Raw genomic sequence first — 21,351 nt, forward strand, 5'->3', positions numbered from 1 at the left:
TCGCGAGCATACACTCGGCCTTGACCAATACAACCCGCAAATACTCAATACCTTACGCAACCACACGCACATCCGCACCGTCCCACTCGCCCTCCCACACACTCGGGTCCGCCTCCTCCAGCGCCGCAGAGTCGACCAAGTCCTGCCCAAACTTGGGTTTCGGGGCCCACTCGTCCTCATAGAACGCCGCATCCTCCACTGCAGCGCCTTCGTAGGACTCGTCGGCGTCTTCGGTGGGCGGGACGCAGGACGGGTGAAGCTGGATGCGCAGAGAGGAGGGGTTTTCGGGTGAAGAGGGGAGCAGGCGTCCGTATTTGAGCGAGATGGTCGGCTGGAACGTCGTCATGTCGAGCTCGAAGACCTGCGGAGAGCGTCTCGCCGTCAGCGATCAAAGATCGTGTGGGAAAGAAGGGGAAGTCGCGCACCTGTGTCGCAACCCGCATGCCAGGCCGAACCTGCAACTTCTCCACTCTCCTCAACCCATCCCAGCGCTTCTCGACCTCTCCAACCTCCATCCAGCCCTTCCACTCCCCCACTCCCTCCTTACCACTCTCGACCTCGCTCTCCATCACCTCCTCCGCGGCGGGCTCAACCCAATCCCGACTAGTCCCCTTGATCACCCTCCCCAATCCAGGCTGCCACTTCTTCCCTTCGACATCGACTTTCGTGACGATCATGTGAGGAGGGAGGTCGGTACGCTTGCTAGGCGGGATGAAGGAGGGTTTCGAGGGGGCGGGGGGAGCTTGTTCGAGTTTGTCGGTCGGGGTTGCAGGCGGGATGATCGACTGTGCCGCAGGTGCTGGCGAAGCCGCCGCGTCTGAGTCGGCAAGAAGCGTCTCGTACGTAACATTCGGCGAAGTAGGCCTATACTCCGGACTCTTCGACCGCATCTCTCTCCCCGGCGGTAATGGCGCCCTCGCACCGGGATACGCAGGCTGCGGCGAGTCAAAGTACTCGTTCCCGCCCTTTTTCGAGCGGTTGTAGCGCCCGTTTCGACCGCCGCCTGGGCCGATGAGGGAGATGCCGGGTTCGCGGCCTGTTGAGACGGATGAAGCGGGGGAGGGGCGATGGGAGGGCTTCGGGAAATGCGCGGGAGGAGCGGAGTGGAAGCCGGCATAGGGGTCGAGGGAGGGCTTGCTGCGAGCTGGTTTTGCCGCGGCGGGAGGGGCAGCTTCGGCGACAGCCGGCTTCTTGGGCGAGACCTTCGAAGTCACCGGCCCATTTCTCTCCACCTCATCCACCTGCATCGCATCCACCTTCTCCGCATCGCCAGTCGCGCCTCCCGCCGCCAACCCGCCGCCATTCACACCAGCACCACCAGCCTTCTCCTGCGCCTTCGCCCGCCTCAGCTTCCGTTTCCGCTCGTTACGCCTCTTTGTCCGGTGCTTGCCCTGCCCGGGTGGTACTGTAGCGATCACAATGCCGTTGGTAGCGAGTTTATGCGGTTGTGAGTCTGGCGAGTCGGAAGAGTCGGAGTCGGACGAAGAATCGGAGGAGGAGCTGGACGAAGCGGAATCGGACGACGAGTCCGAGTCGCTGTCGCTGTCGGAAGAGCTGGACGAGTTGGAAGACGAGGACGAAGCCGAGCTAACGCTCGTTCTCCGTCGCTTCGTCGGCCGACCATTCGGTACGGCCGTCTCGCCATTCGTCACGGGCCGCTTGGTCGGCCATACCTCAGGCTTGTCGTCAACGCTCGAGTCGGAAGAGGAAGAAGGGGAGGACTGGCGAGCTGGGGATTGGGGAAGGGGAATGCGCGAGGCGGAGGAGAGGTCGCGGGCGGCTTGGGCGGGGAGGTGGGGCTGGTCTGAGGCGAGTTTGATGCTGCAAGAGAGCGAGTCAGCGCTCTATAGAAGCTTGTGAGCGGGACGTCTGGCGTACTCAAGAATGTCGTTCACCTGCGCCGAGCGAACCTTGTCAGCATCAGCTTGCAGGACCTGCAGGAGAGGCGCTGCCTGTACATACCGGATCTAGCACGCTCAGCGGCGAGTCTGGCAGCAGCGCGAACCCTGCATGACAGCGAATGAGACTTCATCAGTTTCGACAGAAAGTTGAGCGAGAACAGCGGTACGCACCCTGCAGCTCCGCCTCGAGCGCCCTGTCGTCCTTCATGAGCCCCTGGACGCCGTGCAGCAGGTCGGCCACCGTCCCACTGCCGCCGCCGTGCGGCAAGGGCAGCCATGCGCGGAGCGGGGCGAGGGGAGGGTGTGTGACGATGCGGATGCGCTGCGGCGGCTGCGGCGTCGCCGAGTACGTCGACGAGGCCATTCTCAGCCGAGCAGAGCGGTCAAACAAGCGAAAGAGCGAGGTCGAGCGAGCGGGACGAAGGAGAGCGGCAGTTGTCGCTCTCGACTTGCTCTCTCACAAAGTTTGATCTGCTTCAAGGTGACCAGGTGTTACACTAGGACTACACGGTGAACGAATTGTATGCTGCAGGCGGGAGAAGAAAGGAGGGAGTAGGAGCGCGCGTTCAGACGACCGTTTCCTGGCGTGCGGCGTTCTGCGACGCCTTGTCCTCGAAGCCGAACCGGCAGGCGACATTCATTGACTGTAGCTCCTGGAACAATAGCTCTGCGACGTGGGAAAAGGCCTCGGTCAGCGAAAGAAGCCAAAAGAGCGGTCGAGGAGCGGAAAGGGCGAGGAAAGTCGACGAGACACGGCGAGGAATGGGAGCTGCACTCACTCGCTGCGTAAGGAATGTGCACTTGCGCGACTGTTGAGGAGGAGAGAGCGTCAGTGCGAGTCGGACGAGCGGGATCACAAGGAGCACTCACTCGTTTTGCTCCGCCATTGCACCTGGGCGTGCCGACACCTTCCTCGACTGATGCGCTGTGCCACTGTCACTTTGGCCGCAAGTGAGAGACTGGAGAAGCGGTGTGGGCGTCCAGGGTGTCCTTACACCCTGGCGAGTAAGTCTCCTTCGCAGAGGAGCAAGTAGCTGGACTGGAGTTGTGGCAGCGTGAAGCACAGATCAGTCAAAGCAAAAAGCGGACAAGCGAATAAGGTGAATACAGCAAACGGAAAAGCGTGAGAAGGAGGAAGGACAAGAGCAGGAAGAGAGGGAGCGTCCCCATCACCTTCTCCTTCTCCTTCGCCTCCGCTTGCCTCGCTTGACCCTTGCTTCTGGAACATCAGCTGACCTCAAACAACTCTCGCGTGCCTCCCTCGATCCTTGTCTGGCCAATCCAGCGACGTGCAGCTGCTCCGCTCTCATCTGCAAGAGGGTGCGGCTGGGTCCTTCCCTTCCGCACGATCACTCAGCTGACCTTGTCCTCCACCGTCGATCGCGCAGATGCCTGGCAACCCTTCTGCCGGCCGCGAATGGCTTCCGCCGCACCTCTCTCTTCCCTTTTCCTCCCTCCTCAGCCTCTTCTCTCGCTCTTGCCACTCGCTCCTGGCCAAGGCAAAGGCCAATGACGGCTCTACCGAATGCTCAAATCACCAAGGGCGGCTGGAAAGCTCAATGCAACGCCAGCGAACCCTTCGCCGAACCGCACATCCCGCTCTTCAACGAGTTCGGCGCTCTCAGCGGACAGGCTCAAGCTTCGCTGAAGCAGGCCGCTGGAGTGCCGTGTGTCGAGCATGACCGCATTCGTCCTCGTCTACCGCACGCCTACATCCCCGACGCGGTGGTGCACAAGCTCACCGAGGACGCTCTCCGCGGCGTCGTCCTCAAGCCGATCTTCGACGCGCTGCTTGCATTTGCAGGCAACCACTATCGTCGTGAAGACCTCGTCAAGCTGAACGAGACGCACGCTGTGTCGCTTGCTGCCGAGGAAGCGGCGAACGAGTGGGCGATCCTTGTGACGGTCGAAGAATTGAGCAACCGGCTCATCAGGCGCGCGAACTACCAGCAGAAGCGCGCAGGGAACGAGGCGTCGATTGCAATTGTACGGGAGATTCAGGACAAGATCAACGAGGTGAAGAGCTGGACGGAAGGACTCGTCAATGCGGACTTCATCTCGATTACGCCGGCGACGAGCCGCGACGAGGACAGCGGCAAGAAGGCGACGGATGGCGACGACGACGGACAGGGCAGGAAGAGGAGCAAGACGGCCTAGGCGAGGAGGAGGAGGAGGACTTTGGCGGTGGTTTTGGGTTCCTCTCTTTCTGCAGTAATCTTTTGTGTAGCGATTCTCTCATGGTTTTCAGGGTCAATGTAGCTCTGTCAGCAGTGCTGGATGGTTAGCTTGACGAGCGGCGCGAAGAGCGATTCTCAGCGAGCGAAGCGGAACGAAGGAACATTGTCTTCTGTGAGGAGGAGAAGGAGGAAGAAAGGGGCTGTCAGCTGATCTAATCAGCTGTTCAACGTAGTCACGCAGGAAGCCTAGTTTGAGGTGTGCGGATGGGTAGGGCGGCAGTTGCGCGATGTGCGGATGAGTAAGAGGGCAGTCGCGGAAGGTGCAGAAGGCTTAGCGGCGAGGAATAGGAGCTGGACCCACTTGCTTGCGTACGGAATGTGCACTTGCGCGGATGTCGGAGATGAGGAAGCGTCAGTGGGAGCGGGCGAGCGGGGCGGGAGGAGCAGTCGTTTTGCTCCGCCGTTGCACCTGGGCCGACACCCTCCTCGACTGATGCGCTGCACCACTGTCGCTTTGGCCGCAAGTGCGAGACTGAAAAAGCAGTCATCAAGGTGCTCGTTGATCAGCAACTGACAGCAAGTGAGGCTCTTACCGGAGAAGCTTTTCGAGCGGGTGCAAGGATGGGACTGGACGAGGAAACAAGAACGGACAACCTGTACGTCACGGAGGCGCTCTTGGTCACTCGAAGAAGCAGCAGAGGAGATTTGTGCATGCAGAGCGTGTCGGAGCAAGATCCGCGGAAGACAGGCGAGAAACTTCTGGAGCAGGACCCAGTAGGTGGTGAGCAAGTTTTCATAGCCAGCGCAGGGCACGATTGAAAAGCCCAGGGAGGCTGCTGAGAGCGAGTCGCACCGTGAGCTGCACGAAGCGAAAGAGTCGAAAGTTTGGCGTGCGAAGCGAGAGAAGGTAGATGCAAGTCCGTCGCCTCGCGCTAGTGCGGCAGCGAATGAAGCGACAGGTAGCCTTAGCGAGTCAGAGCAACCCCGATCACCTATGAGAGCGAAGATCCCCTCAGTCCGTGAGGAACGCCCTCATCAGCTGGACCGAGATCCTGGCTACGAAGACCATCGCGACGCACCCTGCAGCTCCGCCTCGAGTGCGCGTCCGTCCCTCACGAGCCCCTGGACGCCGTGCAGCAGGTCGGCCACCGTCCCACTGCCGCCGCCGTGCGGGAGAGGCAGCCATGCGCGGAGCGGGGCGAGGGGAGGGTGAGTGACGATGCGGATGCGTTGCGGCGGCTGCGGTGTCGCCGAGTACGTCGACGAGGCCATTCTCAGCCGGGTAGAGCGCCCAAGCCAGCGAAAGAGCGAGGTCGAGCGAGCGGGACGAAGGAGAGCGGCAGTTGTCGCTCTCGACTTGCTCTCTCACAAAGTTTGATCTGCTTCAAGGTGACCAGGTGTTACACTAGGACTACACGGTGAACGAATTGTATGCTGCAGGCGGGAGAAGAAAGGAGGGAGTAGGAGCGCGCGTTCAGACGACCGTTTCCTGGCGTGCGGCGTTCTGCGACGCCTTGTCCTCGAAGCCGAACCGGCAGGCGACATTCATTGACTGTAGCTCCTGGAACAATAGCTCTGCGACGTGGGAAAAGGCCTCGGTCAGCGAAAGAAGCCAAAAGAGCGGTCGAGGAGCGGAAAGGGCGAGGAAAGTCGACGAGACACGGCGAGGAATGGGAGCTGCACTCACTCGCTGCGTAAGGAATGTGCACTTGCGCGACTGTTGAGGAGGAGAGAGCGTCAGTGCGAGTCGGACGAGGAAGAAGGGGAGGAATCGAGACGCACTCGCTGTCCGGTTCTTGCAAGCCCGGCACTCGAACGACTGCTTCTTCAGATTGGCAATCGCCGTCAAGCCGCAACTGCGGAGGGGAGGGTCGACATAGTCAGCGCTCGCTCGAGTTAGCGAACAGCGAACAAAGAGAAAGCCCCCGACTCACATCTCGCAAACGTGGATCCGGTACCCGTCGGACGCCTCGAACATCCTCTCCTTCAAGAAACCTGCCACACCGTGCGCCAACATGCAACTGCGAGTGAGGAACGAGTCAGCACCCTGGAAGAGTAACTCCGGCTTGGAAGAGCAGCCTCGGCTTGGAAAAGTCGCTCGAAAGAAGGAACCGGGACTCACTCGCGCTCCATCTCTCCGAAACGCAAGCCGCCGTCCCTCGAACGACCCTCGACGGGCTGACGGGTCAAGATCTGCACAGGGCCGCGCGCGCGAGCATGGATCTTGTCGCCGACCATGTGCTTGAGGCGCTGGTAGTAGGTCGGGCCGAGGTAGACTTGCGCCTGGAGCTTGCGTCCAGTGTGGCCGTTGTACATGACCTCGAGGCCGCGCGAGTGGTAGCCGTACTTGCGGAGCAGTTCCGAGATGGCCTCGACCGTGACCTCGGAGAAGGGCGTCGCGTCGCCTTCGTTGCCGGTGATCGTCGAGACCTTGGACAGCAGACACTCGACCAAATGGCCGATGGTCATGCGCGAGGGGATGGCGTGAGGGTTGATGATCAGGTCGGGCGTGATCCCCTCTGCCGAGAACGGCATGTCCTCGTGGCGGTAGGTAATGCCGATCGTACCCTTCTGACCGTGGCGAGAGGCGAACTTGTCACCGATCTCGGGCACACGGGTCGAGCGGATACGGATCTTGACAAACTTGAGGCCTTCCGAGTTGGTCGTGAGGAGGACCTGGTCGACGAGGCCGTTCTCGGTCGACTTGAGCGGCGTAGAGACGTCGCGCTTCGTGTGCGTCTTGAGGCGCTGGCCGAGCTCCTCCGAGTCGGTCGGGATGGGGGCGGTCTTGCCGATGATTATGTCTTCACCGGCAACACGCTCCCCGACGCTGACAAGACCGTCCTGGTCGAGCTTCTCGTACGTGCCGTGCTTGAGGCGGAGGGTCGTGTCGCGCGTCGGCTTCTCGAACTCCTCGAGTTGGATCTGCCCGCTCTTCTTCTCCTGGTCCATGTAGGACCGGTAGTAGAGCGAGCGGAACAGGCCGCGGTCGATCGAGGACTGGTTCATGATGACCGAGTCCTCCTGGTTGTAGCCAGAGTAGCACAGGATGGCGACGATGGCGTTCTGTCCGGCGGGCAGCTCGCGGAAGTGGAGGTACTCCATCGAGCGCGTCGTCGCGAGGGGCTTTTGCGGGTAGTAGAGGATGTTGGCCATTGTGTCCATGCGGACCTGGTAGTTGGTGAGGTAGACGCCCATAGCCTGCTTGCCCATGGCAGACTGGTAGGTGTTTCGCGGGGACTGGTTGTGGTCGGGGAAGGGGATGATCGAGGCGCAGATGCCGAGGATCATGGAAGGGTGGATCTCGCAGTGCGTCCAGGTCTGCGTCTTGGCGCCGCTCGTCGTCCGCACCGTCGCCGACGCGTCGCCCGTCGTCGTCGCCTCGACCGTGCCCGTGTCGCGGAACTGCCGACTCATGTCGAGGTCTTCGGGCGTCATGCAGATCATGACGGTCTCCTCCTCCTCCGCATCGAGGTACTCGACGATGCCCTGCTCGATCAGCTGCGGCCACTTGAGCTTGGGCGGGTCCTCGGGGTCCTGCGGCTCCTCGTTGCTGAGCATCTCGATGTGCTCGCGACGCAAGGCGAGCCGCTGGTCCTCGACGACGAAGAGCGGTCGGCAGACGCGCCCCGCGTCGGTGAAGATGCGTAGCTCGCGCTCGCGAACGTCGCGAACGATCGAGACCTCGTACTGGATGTCGCCGCGGCGACGGAGGCTCTTGATCGTCGAGACGAGCTGGGCGGGGTCGCGATGGACGCCCTGCCAGACGCCGTTGACGAAGACCTTGGTCGCCTTGGACATGTCGGACGAGTACTCCTCCAAGTTCTCCATCCCCCACTCCTCGAGGAACTCGACGATGGGCGCCGACGGCGAGCCGACCGAGATGTACGCCATGAGCGCGAGGTTCTTGACGAGACCGCACGCCTGTCCTTCGGGGGTCTCGGCGGGGCAGACCATGCCCCAGTGCGTGTTGTGCAGCTGGCGAGGCTTGGCAATCTTGCCGTCGCGGCCGATGGGCGTGTTGCACCTTCGCAAGTGCGAGAGCGTCGACGCGAACGTGTACCGGTTCAACACCTGCGAGACACCCGCCTTGGCCGACATCGCCTTCTTCTGGTCGCCCCAGTTGCCCGTCGCGAGCGAGTACTTCAAGCCGTTCGTGATCGTCGTCGACTTGATCGCCGAGTTGATGTTGAAGGGTTTGCCGGTCTCGACGCACTTCTGGAGGTGCCGGTAGACGTCCTTGGTCAATTTGCGGAACAGCATCCGGAACAGCGCCGCCAACAACGGTCCGGCCAAGTCCAACCGCTTCGCGCCGAAGTGGTCTCGGTCGTCGAGTTCTCGTCGCTCGAGCGCGGCGAGCAAGAGGCGGTGGACCATGTAGCCGAAGAAGAAGGCCTTCTTGGTGTTCTGGCCGGGCGCCATCGAGACGTGCGGGAGCATCTCCTTCTGGAGGATCTCTTGCGCGTAGTTCATGCGGCGGTCGCGGGAAAGGGCAGGGACGGTACCGCGACGGCCGATAAAGTCGAGTGCGACCTAAGCTCGCAGAGTTCAGCACGCATGCACACGAAACCTCGAAGGAGGGTCTGCGATGCGGAACTCACGTCTCGGCTCTGGATCGGGAACGCGTCTTCGAGACATGGCTTCATCATCTCGAAGAGCTCGGTGTCGTTGCGGTCGTAGCAGATGCGGTCGAGGATGTCGCGGTCGGGGATAAGGTCGAGGGCGCGGAACACGACGACGATGGGGATGTCGGCGCGGATGTACGGGATAGTAGACTTGATGGTCTGGCCCGACTGGCGCTCCGTTCTCCGCATCATCTTGATCTGCAAGGACGAGATCGTCTTGCCGCCCTTCTCGACCGCACTGCGAATCTCGGCGAGGTACGAGACGGGCGACGGCTGCGACTTGGCAAAGACGTAGACGCGGTTCGTCGCCATCCGTTCCTGCGCGATGAGGACCTTCTCCGACCCGTTGATGACGAAGTATCCGCCCTGCGCACGGAAACCGGGTCAGCTTCTAGGTGGTTGGCGGAGAGGTGAAGCAGGACGCACCTTGTCGTACGGGCACTCGTTCAACTCAAGCTTGTCCTTCTCCTCCAGGTTCTCGAGGATACAGAAGTCGGACTGAAGCATGATTGGGACCTGTGGACGCGGTGTACCATCCGGATCAGCCCTGCGCCGCTCCTCAGCTTCACGGTCGACCGCGACGCACCTTCCCAATGTAAATCTTTTCCTCCTCGCCCGCCTCATCGTCGTCCTTCTCCTCCGTCCACACCAACTCGCCCGTCTCCGGATCAGGCTCGTCCGACTCTTGCACCAACACGCGCTTCTTGACATCGATGTACAGCGGGGCCGAGTAGCTGCACCCGTCCGACACTCAAAGTCAGCTGCCCGCTTATTAGACAATAGCGGACAAAGGAGGGACGGGACGCACGTCAGGTTCCGCAACCGCGCTTCGTTCGGGAACATGGGCGCAACGGTGCCGTCCGCCTCGGTTTGCGTCGGCTTCGAGAGGTAGATCTGCTCGAACTTGAGCTCGTAGCGTTTCTGTGTATGCGCGGCATTTGCGATTAGCTTCCCGCTCGGAAGGGAGGACAGGAGACGAAGGCCTTCGCGCAGACTCACCGTCGCATCGCCCGCCTTGCCCGAATGCTGCATGTTCTGATCGAGGATCAAGCTCCCACTCTCGTCGACCAACTCCTGCATCGTCGTATTGACAAACTCGTTGAACGAGTCAATCTGCTGACTGACGAGCGTCTTGTCGGCGAAATAAGCGGCGATGACGGTCCAGCAATCTTCTTGCGTGATCGTCTCGTCGAGGTAGTCCTCCCCGCCGCCTGCGCCGTAGCCGTCGTCGTCGTACATCCCCATCCCCGTCGTCCCGCTGTCACCGTACGCGCCGCCGTACTGCGATTGCGAGCCGTAGTCGTACGAGTAGGACATGGCGGTACAGTCGGTCGTTCAGTCGGCTTTCGTGCGGCCGAGGAGAGGAAAGGGTAGGCGGAGTGGAGGAGGAGGAAGGATGCTCGACGACGCAGAGCCGCTGGACCTGCTGCGACAGCGTCGGACTCGTCAGCAACATCCCTCAGCCCGGTCAGACACGCTGCTGCACCCCCGCTCGCCCGGCAACCGCTTCATCGCCCTCGCCCACTCCGTCGCTCGCTCAGCAGCCGCAACTCTGGGCCCCTCCCAACTCCATGGCGCCGTATCTATCCCACCCGCTTCAATGAGCGTCTACTCACGCTACTGACTGTGTCGCGCTGCCTGGCACGCGTGTGCAGGCCGAGTGGTGGCGCGGGGTGCAGTGGACGAGTCGACTCGGCGGGCTGGACGGCGCGGGCGGGTCGTGCGAGCGTGTGGACGTGTACAAGCGTGACGGACCAGGCGACAGAGACCAGCAACAGCACTCCCAGCGGCGGGCGACAACGACGAAGTGAGAGAGGCGAGTGTCCTGTCGAATACAAACTTTTGTAATGACGAATACAAACGGTCAAGCCTCTCTGCTTGTGCAGTTACTCCCTCCTCGACTCGCTCTGTTCGGTTGCTTGGCTGCCTGAGACCGCGTCGTTTGAGACGTAGACTACGCATCGTCTGCTCACCTGCGTTCCAGCGCCGTCGTCGGGGAACAGCCACGTCCCCGAGACTCTTCACCGCCCCACTTGCTCCTCTCGCACGCCAACGATGCCGCCAGACCGCACACAGACGACGACAGGAACCGCACAGCGATTCTCCGACGCAATCGCATCCGGCCAACCGCTCAGCAGTGTCGGACCTGGCCATGCACCCTCGCTCGAGAGGGGAAAGGTGCGTCCCGAGCAACACGTTCGTCGGGCTGAGCGAGAGCGTGAGGCTGACGATTGATCGCTTTGGCGGAGACACGCAGGCCTGCCAGACATGCAGGAGGAGGCGCGTCAAGTGTGCGTCGACTCTGCCGGCTCTTCCTCCTGGACCTCGTTGAGGCCCTTTTCGAGGCGCGAGAATCCATGCTAATCAGGTCGGATGATGCAGGCGACGGCGTCAAGCCTGTGTGCGGACGATGCGCCAAGTCGGCCCGTGTGCACGGCGAGTGAGTCGTGCTGTTCCTTCCAATGCTCGTGTCGCCCTTTCCTGCTTTCCTTCCCCATCTCGCCGCTTTGCCTGTTCCGACTACGTCCTATCACATCTACCGCTGCGAGAAATTCCGATGTCGGCCACGCGTCTCCTCCTCCTTCGCGCTTCGTCCTGCATCCTTGGACTAACACGTACTCGCCCTTGCCCTCCTTATCCCACCGCCACTCACTGTCCGTTCGGTCCTACCTCTCGACTGCGATTTTGGGTGATGCACCCATCTGTTCCTCTGCCTTCTTCACCCCATCTTCCTCGTCCCGTCTCCAACTGCCTGCGACCTACACTCGCGTTCCCACTCTCCTGCTCTGCCTCACTTACCTTCTCCACCCCTCCGCGTACCACAGAGACCCGGACTCCTTCACCTGCGTCTACGACGCCCCCGGCCGCGCTCGCGCACCTAGCAAATCCACCTCCGATAAAGCCGGGGACGCGAGCGGGAAGGGCAAGGGGAATGAGAGTGCAGCGGTGGATCCGGAGGTGGTGGCGAGTTTGGCCAGGCAGGTTGGTGAGTTGGCGCGATTTCTCCTTCTCGGATTGTGTTCCTCCGTGCTCTTGAGATGAGGCTGACCAGCCTCGCTCTCCCTCTTCCTTTTCGTCATTCCGTGCTATCGCGCGCTCGATGTCTCGTCCGCCATTCGCCTTCTTCTTTCTTCCTTTCTTCGCTTGAATGCTGCCGCTTGATAACAGCCGACTTGAAGGAACAGCTTGCGCGGCAGAACGGCGGCTCGATCCCATCCTCCGCTCCGCCCCAACAGCAGCAGTCCTTCGTCTCGCAACCCACCTCGCACGCCTACCCGACAGCAAGCACCTCGGCCTTCACCCTCGACCACCAGCATCACCGCGACCCGCTTGCTCTCCTCGCCGAATCCTCCTCGCTCGCCATGCCAACGCAACAGCAGCAGCAGCAGCAGTCGCTCCCGTTTTTCTCGACAGGCGCGAATGCGGCGACGTCTGCGGCGCCGACCTCGTCGTTCGCTATGCCCTCTCTCGCAACGCAGGCTCATGACGTGCCGGTCGCGTCGACACCGCAGTACTGGGCAGCCGCAACGACGCCTACGCAGTCCTCGTCGACTAGCGCGCCTCAACCCGCTGCCTCAACTTTCGCCGCCGCTTTCGACTTCAGCCAACTCGATGGACTCGGCAGCCTTTCTTGGGACGGACCAGTCGACCTCACCCTCTCCGGCTACCCAAGCGACCTCCCCTCTCCCTCTCTCCTCCGTCGACTTGTGGACGTCTACTTCTCGAAACCTCACCTGGCGACGGGGCTCATCAACGAGGCTCGCTTCCGAGCGAGCATGACCTACCCACCTGACGACCCTCGTGCGCCCATCCCCTGCCTCTTGCACGCCATGATCGCCACAGCAGCAATGATGGTCGCCGAAGACTCGTTCTTCGCTTCCGAGTCGTACCGCTACTGGGACCTCGACGGCTCCGGCACCTCGTTGTGCGACTACCACGCCGTACGCGCCGAATCACTCCTCAACCCCTCACTCAAGCAGGGCCGCCAGCTCCTCCAGATCGTACAAGCGAGCGTACTGTGCTGCTTTTGCGCCTATACCAGCGCGAGGTTCGCGGACATTTGGCTGCTGTCGGCCCAGTCGAGCAGGTTGGCGATTTGTGTTGGCCTCAACCAGATTCGGTTGCCTGGAATGGCGGGAGGAGCGGGGTCGTATGCGTCGCCGGCAGGTGCGACACCCGATTCGGCGTCTGGAGGAGGATGGACGCCTCATTCGGCGTTGCCGAAGAAGCGGCAGACGACGAGCAGGCTCAAGGACAAGTCGATGCTCCCGCCGACGACCGATCCGGACGAGTTGGCCGAGCGGTCGTCCGTCTTCTATTTCGTCTTTGGGCAGGATCGGATGACGAGCGCTGCGACGGGCTGGGCGCCGGTCTTGTCCGAGGAGGACATCACGACACTTTTGCCGCACCCGCCTGGAGCGCCCGACACGGTGAGTTCGCTCTACTGCCCTCCTTCAACCCCGCTGACGAGCTCGAGTCTGCCAGAGCGACGACCTCCTCGCCTCGCCTCTCTGCATTCACAATCCCTCCTTCTTCTTCGCCAACCCGCCGCACCTCGTCCGCAGCCACCAGCTCTGCTTCAAAGTATTCGTCCTCCTTGGTCGCGTTACGAGGTTCTTACAGCGCGCGCCGGAGCCGGTCGGGAGCGGGTATCCTCTGTCACATGGGCAGGACTTGCGCGAGACGTGAGTCACGCTCTACCCATCTCGCCCACGCCACCTACTTATTGTTTCCCCGCGCCCGCAGCTCCGCCTACCAGAATCTTGAACGCACCATCTCGCACTTCCGCATGTCCATCCCGCGCGAACTCCAGCACTCGTACTACACCTCTCCAGCCTTCGAAAACGTCCAGCTCTTCGTCTTCACCCTCCTCCACGTCTGTACCATCCTCATGCACGAGCCGTTCTGCCTCTCGCCCAGCACGTCGGAGGAGGATGATAGCTTCAAGAAGTGTCTCGAGGCGGCTAAGGCGATCGTGTCGAGCGTGCACGAGTTGGCGGGTGAGTCGGGCGATCTCCCGTAGTCTGCGTAGAAGTAGCGAGCTGACGCGCGCATTTGGCAGGCTCTTCGTTCGAGGCGGGCTTGCTGTTCAGCTTCCAGAACTGGATGTGGGCTGTCGCTGGTCGTGCGTTTTCCTTCCCAGTCACTGGCTCGGTCGCGAGCAGGCTAACCCGGTTCTCGCACAGGCGCCCTCATCCGCGCCCTCGCCCTCGCCTCTCGCCGCGGCGACTTGACCCTGGCCGCCGAGCGCGCCAACGACGTCAAAGCCCTGATTCGTGCACAACAAGCGAACAAGTCAGCCGTCGGATCCGTCACCGCCCTCATCCTCCAGCGCCTGCTCGCCGACCCCTTCATCGTCCTGAACGAGTCCTTCTCCGGCTCGTCCGCCGCCGACGACTTGCACTCCAGCACGCCCTTCCCGCCCTCCCGTGCCGAGAAGCGCGAGCTCGCGAACGTGTGGGAGATCCTCGAGGGTGACAATGCTCAGCCGTTTGGCGACGTTCTCGCTGCGGCAGCAATGACGCAGGCGGAGTTGGAGAAGTCGGAGCGGGAGGAGGCGAATCTCGACGAGCTTGCGCGAGCGGTTCTCAACGAGGCGGCGCAAGGGAAGTGGAACGGTTCGTCTATGTAACTTCCGGACTGTTTGCTTCGACTCTGCACAGACGTGGGTTTCTCTGTCTTTCCGACCGGTGTATCGCGTTGCCAGCAGACGCTACGAGAGAATCCGCAGAACGACCAGCTCCTTCTCGCACAGCGCGAGCACAGCTGTCTCGCCTGCGTCCAGCTCGACCGCCGCGACGCCCATCAGCGCTCCGCTCCCAGGACCGCCCACCCGCACAACCATTTGCATTCCCTTCGTCTCCCGTGTCCGCCCGACCGGAGGTGCAAAGTAAGCAAAGAGGTTCCCGCCGCTGAGGTTGTGCCGCGTCGTCTGTGGACCTGGCAAGAGTGCAGGCGCGTCGAAAGCGAGACAGGCGCGCGTCGAGTAGTGGTAGACGAAGCGGGTGTCTCGCTTGGTTGCAAGCACGAAGGCGAGTGCTGGGAAGGTGGACTGGTGGGTCCAGCGATAGGTATCGGACGAGGAGGGAGGGGCCAAGAGGAGGCCGTCGACGTCGTGCTTGATCGTAACGGTCGGGTCGGACGGTGCAGACGAAGCGAGCGGGATCGCGGTCGAGAGGAGCGAGTAGGGAACGCTAGGGTGAGGGCAGACAAGGCGTGGCGTGCCCGGCGTCGCTGCCTCCTCGATCCACGTGACGATGAACGGCCGTCCAGACTCGGCGTCCACCTCGACGTCGATCTCGTCGCCCATCAAGCTGGTCGGGATGCCCGAGCCGAGCCCTTCCTCGCTATGCGCAAGTCCGCCCTTCATGATCCCCTGCGCCCACTGCTCCATCCTTTCCGTGATAGCAGCCAACTCGCTCGGGTCGAGTGTCTCTGGGACGTCCTCGTACTCCTGCTGCGGGTCGAGTTCGACAATCTTGGCGCTCGAAGGGTCATCTGTCGGGACCTTGGTCGACGCAAAGACGTCGGACCACCGTGTTCCAGTATTCGCCTTCTCGAGGTGGAGTGTAAGGAGGCCGTAGGACGAGTTGCGACCCTCCGCTTCTCGGTCGAAGGTCCAGACGCTTTGATGCGGGAGGATATCATCCCACAGCTTCTTGTGCGAGACATGAGGGAGCGCGGCGGCGGAGACGGGAGACGAAGAGGCGAGGGCGGCGGCGGCAGAGGCGACATGAAGCGAGACAAACTGGCGGGAGAAGGTCACCCGGATGCTCGAGGTCGGCGTGTCGGAGGGAACTGGGAACGCGACGGTAACCGAATCCTTGTCCTGGATCCACGAAAATGGTGGAGGCTTGGGCGCTGCAGTGCCGGCAACTTGTCCGCCTGCCTGCCCGCTAGACTCCTCCTCATCTCCCATGTCAACGTCTTCGCCCTGTCCAGCCTCAGTCTCCGCACCCTTCGTCCCCTCGGCCTCGACCTGCACGAGCCGCGACGTCGAGCCGACGACGAACCTTCCGGCAGCCGCATCGAACGAGACGTACGACGGCAAGTCCTGTCCCTTTAGTCGCCAGTCCACTTTCAGCACCAGCGGTGTCGACGCCTCGGATGGTCGTAGCGGTATACGTGTCGAGAGGTAGTGAAAAGAAGTCGTCGAAGGGATCGGCCGGCGCGCAGTCGAGCCGAGCGAGGTCGAAGGTGCTGGAGGCGCCTGACTGTCCGGCTTGCCCGCCTCTTTGACGACGACCGAGAGCAATAGAATCGCCTCCTCTTCGTTCAGCTGCTCGGCGGCGTGCAACCTGAACGGCGTTTCTTCCTGTCGGAGTCGGAATGACGTCTGGATCTCGCCTGTCCACTCCGCCTTCGACCGGTCGATGCGGACGAGGTAGAGCGAGCCTCGGCCGTCTGTGACCACCCAGAGGGCTGCGGCGAGAGGTAATGCGGCGGGGTATTCGGGGACGAGAGTCGGGGTCGAGGGCGGAGGAGGTAGGCGAAGGACGGTTTGGAAGTTTGGCTGGGCAGTCTGAATGGCGGAGAATGTCAGCAAGGGATCTCTCCATACGCTCAGCATCGTGACGTACCGCCTTGTCCACCTGGACCGCCGTGACAACTCCCTCTCCATCTACGAACAGAACCTCCCCCTCCTTGCCCGCCTGCAGATGGTTGAACCTCGCCCGGTCCGACACCTCGTTGTAGCTCAATCGCGCATGGTCGGGAAGTGCAGGCGTCTTGAATACTCGAGGCAGCGGGAAGGTCGTGACTGCGTCGTCGCCTCGAGGTGGGGAGGCGAGCTTATACGACTCGAAGTGCGGGTTGAGGAGCGAGGGGGTGGTCGGGAAGGATAGTGTGTCGGCTGATGGAGGTATGCGTGCCATCTCAGCCGGATCGGAGCGAGTGAGCGGAGCAGTCGAGGCGAGAGAAGCGGACGAGCGGGAACGACGAGCAGAAGGAGCTTGCGACGCCGCTGCACTCGTTCAGACGGGTTGGCGAGGATCTGGTGCGCACTCCAGCATCACTCTGGAGGCTCTCAAGTCGCACAAGTTCCGCCAGTCCACATCGTCTCGACTCGCGATTCTCATCAGTCGAAAGTCGCGGGACGAGGACACAGAAGCGGAGACAGCCCATTGCAAACCATGCATCCATCTATTCCGTTCCAGATTCCGTTTCCATCCCTCCGCCGTCCCGCCCATCAAGCGAAACCCTGCCGAACAACGAATCTACCCCTCCGTGCGCTCGACCACGACGCGCCTGTAGAGTTCTTCGAGCTGCGCTTCGCTTGACTTGAACCAGTGAGACTGGAGGGCTTGGTGTGCTGTGCAGCGGGACGAGGCGAGCGGGTGGAGCATCGAGTTCAAGAGGGCGCGAACTGCGGGTCAGGTCGTATCTCGTGAGCTTCGTCTTCAATCGTGGGAAGAGGGCGAGCGCAACGCACCATCCGCATCTCCACTTCCGAAGTGCATGTCCGGCAAGACCATCTCCCCCTTGACGACGTTCTTGCACACAGGCTTGTCAGCCGGCGTGCGCGCGAGTTCAGCGACGGCAGAGCGACCGAAGAGGGCGTCCGAGTCGGCTTTGGCTTTGCCGTGCGGGCGGTAGCGAGCGGAGGCGGCGGAGGACGAGGTCATGAAGGGCTCAAAGGGGTGGCCGCCGGTGAGGAGGAGCGCGAAGAGGATGCCCTGTGAAGGCGCGATCTGGGTCAGCTTCAGCGCGCTTCGGATGCCCGTTCAGTTGACGCACAGCCGCCCAGATGTCGGCCTTCTTGCCGTCGTAGCCTGCGCAAACACCTCGTCAGTGAGAATCCTCGCTCAAGCTGTCTCGGCAACGGACCTTCGTGACGAGTCCAAGCGAGCAGCTGTTCCGGCGCCATGTACTGCAGTGTGCCTACAGACATCAGAGCGTTAGCGACGACTGCGCAAAGATGAGCGGATGGCCAGGCTTGCCCTGAAGCGACTTGAACCTCTGGTCAGCGTAGCGGGCCTGCCCAAAGTCGCCAAGCTGTGCATCATCGACGAAATCGTTCGACCGCATCAGCTCTTCACTCGTCACTCCGCGGATCAACAGGGATCATGACGCACCTGTACCCTCGGGAACGGTCCCCTCGTCGCCAAGATCACGTTCTCAAGCTTGACGTCCCTATGCGCGACTCCGAGCTCGTCGTGGAGGTACTCGAGGGCTTTGAGGAGCTGGTAGAGGATCCATTTGGCTGTGGCGGAGGGGGACGAGCGGAGTTAGGTAGGCAGGGAGGGGGCGGAAGGGTGAACAGCGTGCCTTCGGGTGCGTCGAGGCGGGTGCGCGTGATCAGGTAGGTGAAGAGGTCGCCTCCGGGAACACTGCAAAGAGCGCGCGAGTCAGTGGCTAATCGCCTGCATGTTGCGAGCGAGGTGCGTACAGCTCGAGGAAAATGTGCCTGTGTGAGCGATACGAACGGAAGATCAGCTCGCCCCTCCTCCACATCCACGAACCCGACACACACAAACTCGTTGTCGACCTCGACCGCCTCGATCTTGTTGATGCCAGGCTGCGCGAACACCCGTCGTCAGCATCCGCTCGTCTCGCTTGCGATGTAGGACGACCCACGTGGCGGGCGGACTTGAGCATGTCGATCTCGCGCTGAATGACGAGGAGCCTGTCGCCCGAGACGCGGCGGCGCGGGAGCTTCTTGCACGCGACCTGCTTCAGCGTCTGCGATTCGCGCCCGGCGGCGAAAGCTCGGGTCAGCTCGCCCCTCAGTGCAGGAGGTAGCGAGATAGACCAGACGTACGACCGTCGAGAGTGCGAGGTGGACTTGGGAGAAGGCGCCGCTGCCAAGCGTGCGCGGGAGGACGAGGTAGTCGCCGACGCGCTGAGGGGCGGCGTCAGAGGCCGCGTCCTGTCGCGCTGCTGCATCGCGAGCCGTGTGGTGGTAGCGAAAGACCTGGCCGCCGATCCTGAGGTCGAGCGAGGCGTTAGCAGCGGAAACTGAGGCGGGTGTTCGCGCGCGACGCACTCGACCTTGTCGCCGTCATTGAGAACGACGGTGGTGTGTCTGACCTTGCGGTCGTTGTGTAGTGTGCCGTTGGTGGATTCGTCCTCGAGGCAGACGACGACTTCGCCCGTGTCGGCCTCGAGGGCGTAGAGGGCGCAGTGTCGCGCCGAGACGGCCGGGTGCGGGACGATGTAGTCGTTGTTGGGCGAGCGGCCGATGTGAAAGGGCCTTGAACGAGTCACGATGAGCGCTGTCACGGTCGAGCGCGAGCACGAACGAGGGTGAGAGAGCCGTTCGAGCAGGAGAGGGAGGGGGGTCAGTCGAGCGAGCGAGAGTGAGAGCCGCACCCTGCGCCCCGGTCTCTGGCGAGCGGGTGACGAGCCTCGCAGACTCTCCGTTGACCGTCCCAGCGAGTCCCACAGTCCCAGCGTGTGCCCGTTGCGCGTTGCGAGCGAGCGAGTGCTTGGTGCGCTTGAGCGGGCGAGAGACGGCGTCGTCGGCAGCGAGGACGCGTTTGCGCGGGTCGTGCAGCACCGTGTCGACGATGGAAGGCATCCTGAGTCGAAGCGAGCGCACGGCGAGCGGTGACAGCGAACAGCCAGCGAGTCGTCCTGGACCAACCCTCCCTCTCGCTCTTGCGCTTCGCTTTGCCACGCTCACACCGCACAGATGGACATGCAGCTCTCGTTCGACCCGCTCCTCGACCTCGAGCAACAGTTCTACCAGCGCGGGTTCGACGCTGGGCTCCCGCACGGCGAGCTGCACGGCCTCTTCGAGGGGAGGGAACTCGGCAGGGAAAAGGCCTGGGAGCTGTGCGAGGAGGTCGGCTACTACGAGGGCATGGCGCGACTGTGGAAGGGCATCCTCGCAGCGCAGGGCAAGGACTCGGGCAGGTGCGTTCAGCGTTGACACCTTCGCCGTTTCGCTCGCAGTCCAGGATGAGGCGTTCAGACGGGCAGGGCGGCCTCTTTCCAGCAGTCGTCTCGCTTGAAGTTCGAGTCGTGGCTTTTGAGGTGTGGCAGCGGATGCAGGAGTGTGTAGCAGGAGAAGCGGTGGCGACAGAACGCTTCTGGGACATCCTCTACTGTCTGTTGCGTCTTGGCGGGGAGCGTTCGCGTCTACAACCCCTGTCCTCGTACCGCGCAATACAGTACGCTGACCTTTCCACTCCTTTCTTTCGCCACGTGCCCAATCTCGTACTGTCACACCGTTTCGTCTCCACGAAACACTGCCTCTCTCATTTCCACCTTCTCTTGCGTCCATTCTACCTTCCTCCTCCGCAAATCCACCCAACAGGGCATCTCAATCCCTCGACCAAATCCTCTCCCTCGTCTTCCAATTCCCAACCTCAAACAACTCGTCCTCCCTCTCCTCCTCCTCGGCATCCAACGCCGACATTGACATCCCCGCCCTCCTCTCGTCCCTTCGGTCAAAGTACCGCACTGCTTGTGCGACTCTGGGCGTGAGGCCGAGGTTGGTTGCTGCTGGATCGTCGAGCGCGACAGGAGGAGCTGAGCAGGCGGGAGAGGCGGAGGTGGATCTCAAGAAGGTCGGGCTGAGCCTTTGAGGCAGGCTTCGCGTGCTTTCTGCTGGAAGGGCGGGGAAAGAGCGCCGGACCGGCCAGCCGCAGAGCGAAGCATTCGAGCGGGGCGCGGTCAAGGGATTCGGTGAGGCCCGACGCTTCCTGTATCTTCATTCGGCCGCGCTGACTCTTCTTTGCGCTTTGCAGCAGCGCAACAAGCTATCCTGCACCAACCACGGCGTTTCGTCTGCTCCCCTCGCGCCTTTCGCCCCTCAAGTTGCGCCCTCCCCGCTTCCCTGCAATTCGCGCGACCCCGGCCATCCTCGACCTCTCGTCTGTTTCATAAGCACGACATGCGCGCTCGCGTACGAAGAGCAGCCGGCGGCGGGATGAGGCAGCGGAGCAGGCGGCGGCGTCGCTTCCCCAGCAGGGCTTTCGAGCGTCGGCGGTCCGGCATGCAAGACGAGGCGCGAAGCGGGTGAACGAGGACGAGAATGGGACGTCGATCGTGCGAGGGGCAAGGTGTTGGAGAAGGCGGTGGGAGGCAAGGAGGCCGAGACGGGAGACGGAGAACCTCTACAACAAGCACAACTTGGAGGAGCTTAGAACTGCAGTAGAGGCGTTGACTTGCCGATGCAGCGGATCGAGCAATAGAGTGATCCTTCTCATCTTGCATCACGAAGGCCGAGTGCGAGAGGAGCGACCAGTCCTCGTGAGCTCCCGGAGAAGGAGTATGCGAACGACGTTCAACAGAGACTGCCCTGCAAGCTACGCACACACAACTCAGTCGTCCCTGTCCCCAACGAGCCCGACGCGCCCGCTCCGTCGCATGCGTTCGCCCAAATCCATCCCACCTCCGTACACGACTCCCTGCGCCTTCGCAATGAACCCCGGTCCAACTCCATCTCCCGCCCTTCCTCGTTCCTTCCTCTCCCGCTCCTCGCGCTCGTGCGACGCCCGGTCCTCCGCTTCAAGTTTCGACAGCCGCTCGGCGCGAGAGGCGGAGAGGGAGGCGGCGGAGGACTGCATCGCTTCGAGACGGGCGGCGAGGGCTGCTTTGCGCGCTGCTTCGTCTGCTGCGGAGGTGGCGGCGGAGGGAGGCGGTGGTGGGCGGGCGGAAGGAGGAGCGGCAGCGCGAGGACCGTAGTCGGGTCGGTTGTGG

General features: G+C 62.3%; 8 protein-coding genes across 8 annotated transcripts in view; 3 read left to right on the forward strand and 5 right to left on the reverse strand.

Moving 5' to 3' along the window:
• Nucleotides 1-52: 52 nt before the first annotated feature.
• On the reverse strand, nucleotides 53-2,265 carry RHTO_00876 (uncharacterized protein; the record flags this gene model as incomplete). Its single annotated transcript, XM_016414560.1, has 5 exons — nucleotides 53-361; nucleotides 426-1,821; nucleotides 1,879-1,895; nucleotides 1,963-2,006; nucleotides 2,073-2,265. 5 exons carry the CDS (start codon nucleotides 2,263-2,265, stop codon nucleotides 53-55), a joined length of 1,959 nt encoding a protein of 652 aa, XP_016273241.1.
• A 1,145-nt stretch (nucleotides 2,266-3,410) lies between these two features.
• Nucleotides 3,411-4,058, forward strand: RHTO_00877 (uncharacterized protein; the record flags this gene model as incomplete). Its single annotated transcript, XM_016414561.1, has 1 exon — nucleotides 3,411-4,058. The coding sequence occupies one exon, from the start codon at nucleotides 3,411-3,413 to the stop codon at nucleotides 4,056-4,058; it is 648 nt and encodes a 215-aa protein (XP_016273242.1).
• Nucleotides 4,059-5,552: 1,494 nt separating this feature from the next.
• RHTO_00878 (DNA-directed RNA polymerase II subunit RPB2) lies at nucleotides 5,553-10,020 on the reverse strand (the record flags this gene model as incomplete). Its single annotated transcript, XM_016414562.1, has 10 exons — nucleotides 5,553-5,653; nucleotides 5,766-5,795; nucleotides 5,861-5,934; nucleotides 6,013-6,099; nucleotides 6,201-8,611; nucleotides 8,680-9,069; nucleotides 9,130-9,219; nucleotides 9,290-9,437; nucleotides 9,512-9,624; nucleotides 9,703-10,020. The coding sequence occupies 10 exons, from the start codon at nucleotides 10,018-10,020 to the stop codon at nucleotides 5,553-5,555; spliced, it is 3,762 nt and encodes a 1,253-aa protein (XP_016273243.1).
• Nucleotides 10,021-10,758: 738 nt separating this feature from the next.
• RHTO_00879 (C6 transcription factor) lies at nucleotides 10,759-14,335 on the forward strand (the record flags this gene model as incomplete). The annotated part of the gene is made up of 9 exons (XM_016414563.1): nucleotides 10,759-10,881; nucleotides 10,961-10,994; nucleotides 11,086-11,143; nucleotides 11,529-11,689; nucleotides 11,872-13,133; nucleotides 13,189-13,388; nucleotides 13,450-13,703; nucleotides 13,766-13,828; nucleotides 13,890-14,335. The coding sequence occupies 9 exons, from the start codon at nucleotides 10,759-10,761 to the stop codon at nucleotides 14,333-14,335; spliced, it is 2,601 nt and encodes an 866-aa protein (XP_016273244.1).
• An 81-nt stretch (nucleotides 14,336-14,416) lies between these two features.
• RHTO_00880 (CS and HSP20-like domain protein) lies at nucleotides 14,417-16,577 on the reverse strand (the record flags this gene model as incomplete). The annotated part of the gene is made up of 2 exons (XM_016414564.1): nucleotides 14,417-16,225; nucleotides 16,284-16,577. The coding sequence occupies 2 exons, from the start codon at nucleotides 16,575-16,577 to the stop codon at nucleotides 14,417-14,419; spliced, it is 2,103 nt and encodes a 700-aa protein (XP_016273245.1).
• Nucleotides 16,578-16,919: 342 nt separating this feature from the next.
• Nucleotides 16,920-19,222, reverse strand: RHTO_00881 (cell-cycle checkpoint protein; the record flags this gene model as incomplete). The annotated part of the gene is made up of 13 exons (XM_016414565.1): nucleotides 16,920-17,068; nucleotides 17,135-17,378; nucleotides 17,440-17,474; nucleotides 17,530-17,583; nucleotides 17,643-17,697; nucleotides 17,778-17,905; nucleotides 17,971-18,032; nucleotides 18,092-18,109; nucleotides 18,174-18,220; nucleotides 18,280-18,384; nucleotides 18,464-18,629; nucleotides 18,689-18,917; nucleotides 19,015-19,222. The coding sequence occupies 13 exons, from the start codon at nucleotides 19,220-19,222 to the stop codon at nucleotides 16,920-16,922; spliced, it is 1,500 nt and encodes a 499-aa protein (XP_016273246.1).
• Nucleotides 19,223-19,336: 114 nt separating this feature from the next.
• Nucleotides 19,337-20,234, forward strand: RHTO_00882 (uncharacterized protein; the record flags this gene model as incomplete). The annotated part of the gene is made up of 2 exons (XM_016414566.1): nucleotides 19,337-19,560; nucleotides 19,964-20,234. The coding sequence occupies 2 exons, from the start codon at nucleotides 19,337-19,339 to the stop codon at nucleotides 20,232-20,234; spliced, it is 495 nt and encodes a 164-aa protein (XP_016273247.1).
• Nucleotides 20,235-20,972: 738 nt separating this feature from the next.
• RHTO_00883 (pre-mRNA-splicing factor CWC25) overlaps nucleotides 20,973-21,351 on the reverse strand; it is a gene marked incomplete at both ends in the record, with an annotated part of 1,521 nt that continues 1,142 nt past the window's right edge. Inside the window, one exon of the mRNA XM_016414567.1 lies at nucleotides 20,973-21,265. Coding sequence (XP_016273248.1) covers nucleotides 20,973-21,265 — 293 coding nt within the window. The remainder of the gene's footprint in view (nucleotides 21,266-21,351) is intronic.

Source organism: Rhodotorula toruloides (assembly GCF_000320785.1).
Source record: "Rhodotorula toruloides NP11 unplaced genomic scaffold Scaffold11, whole genome shotgun sequence".
Lineage (NCBI taxonomy): Eukaryota > Fungi > Basidiomycota > Microbotryomycetes > Sporidiobolales > Sporidiobolaceae > Rhodotorula > Rhodotorula toruloides.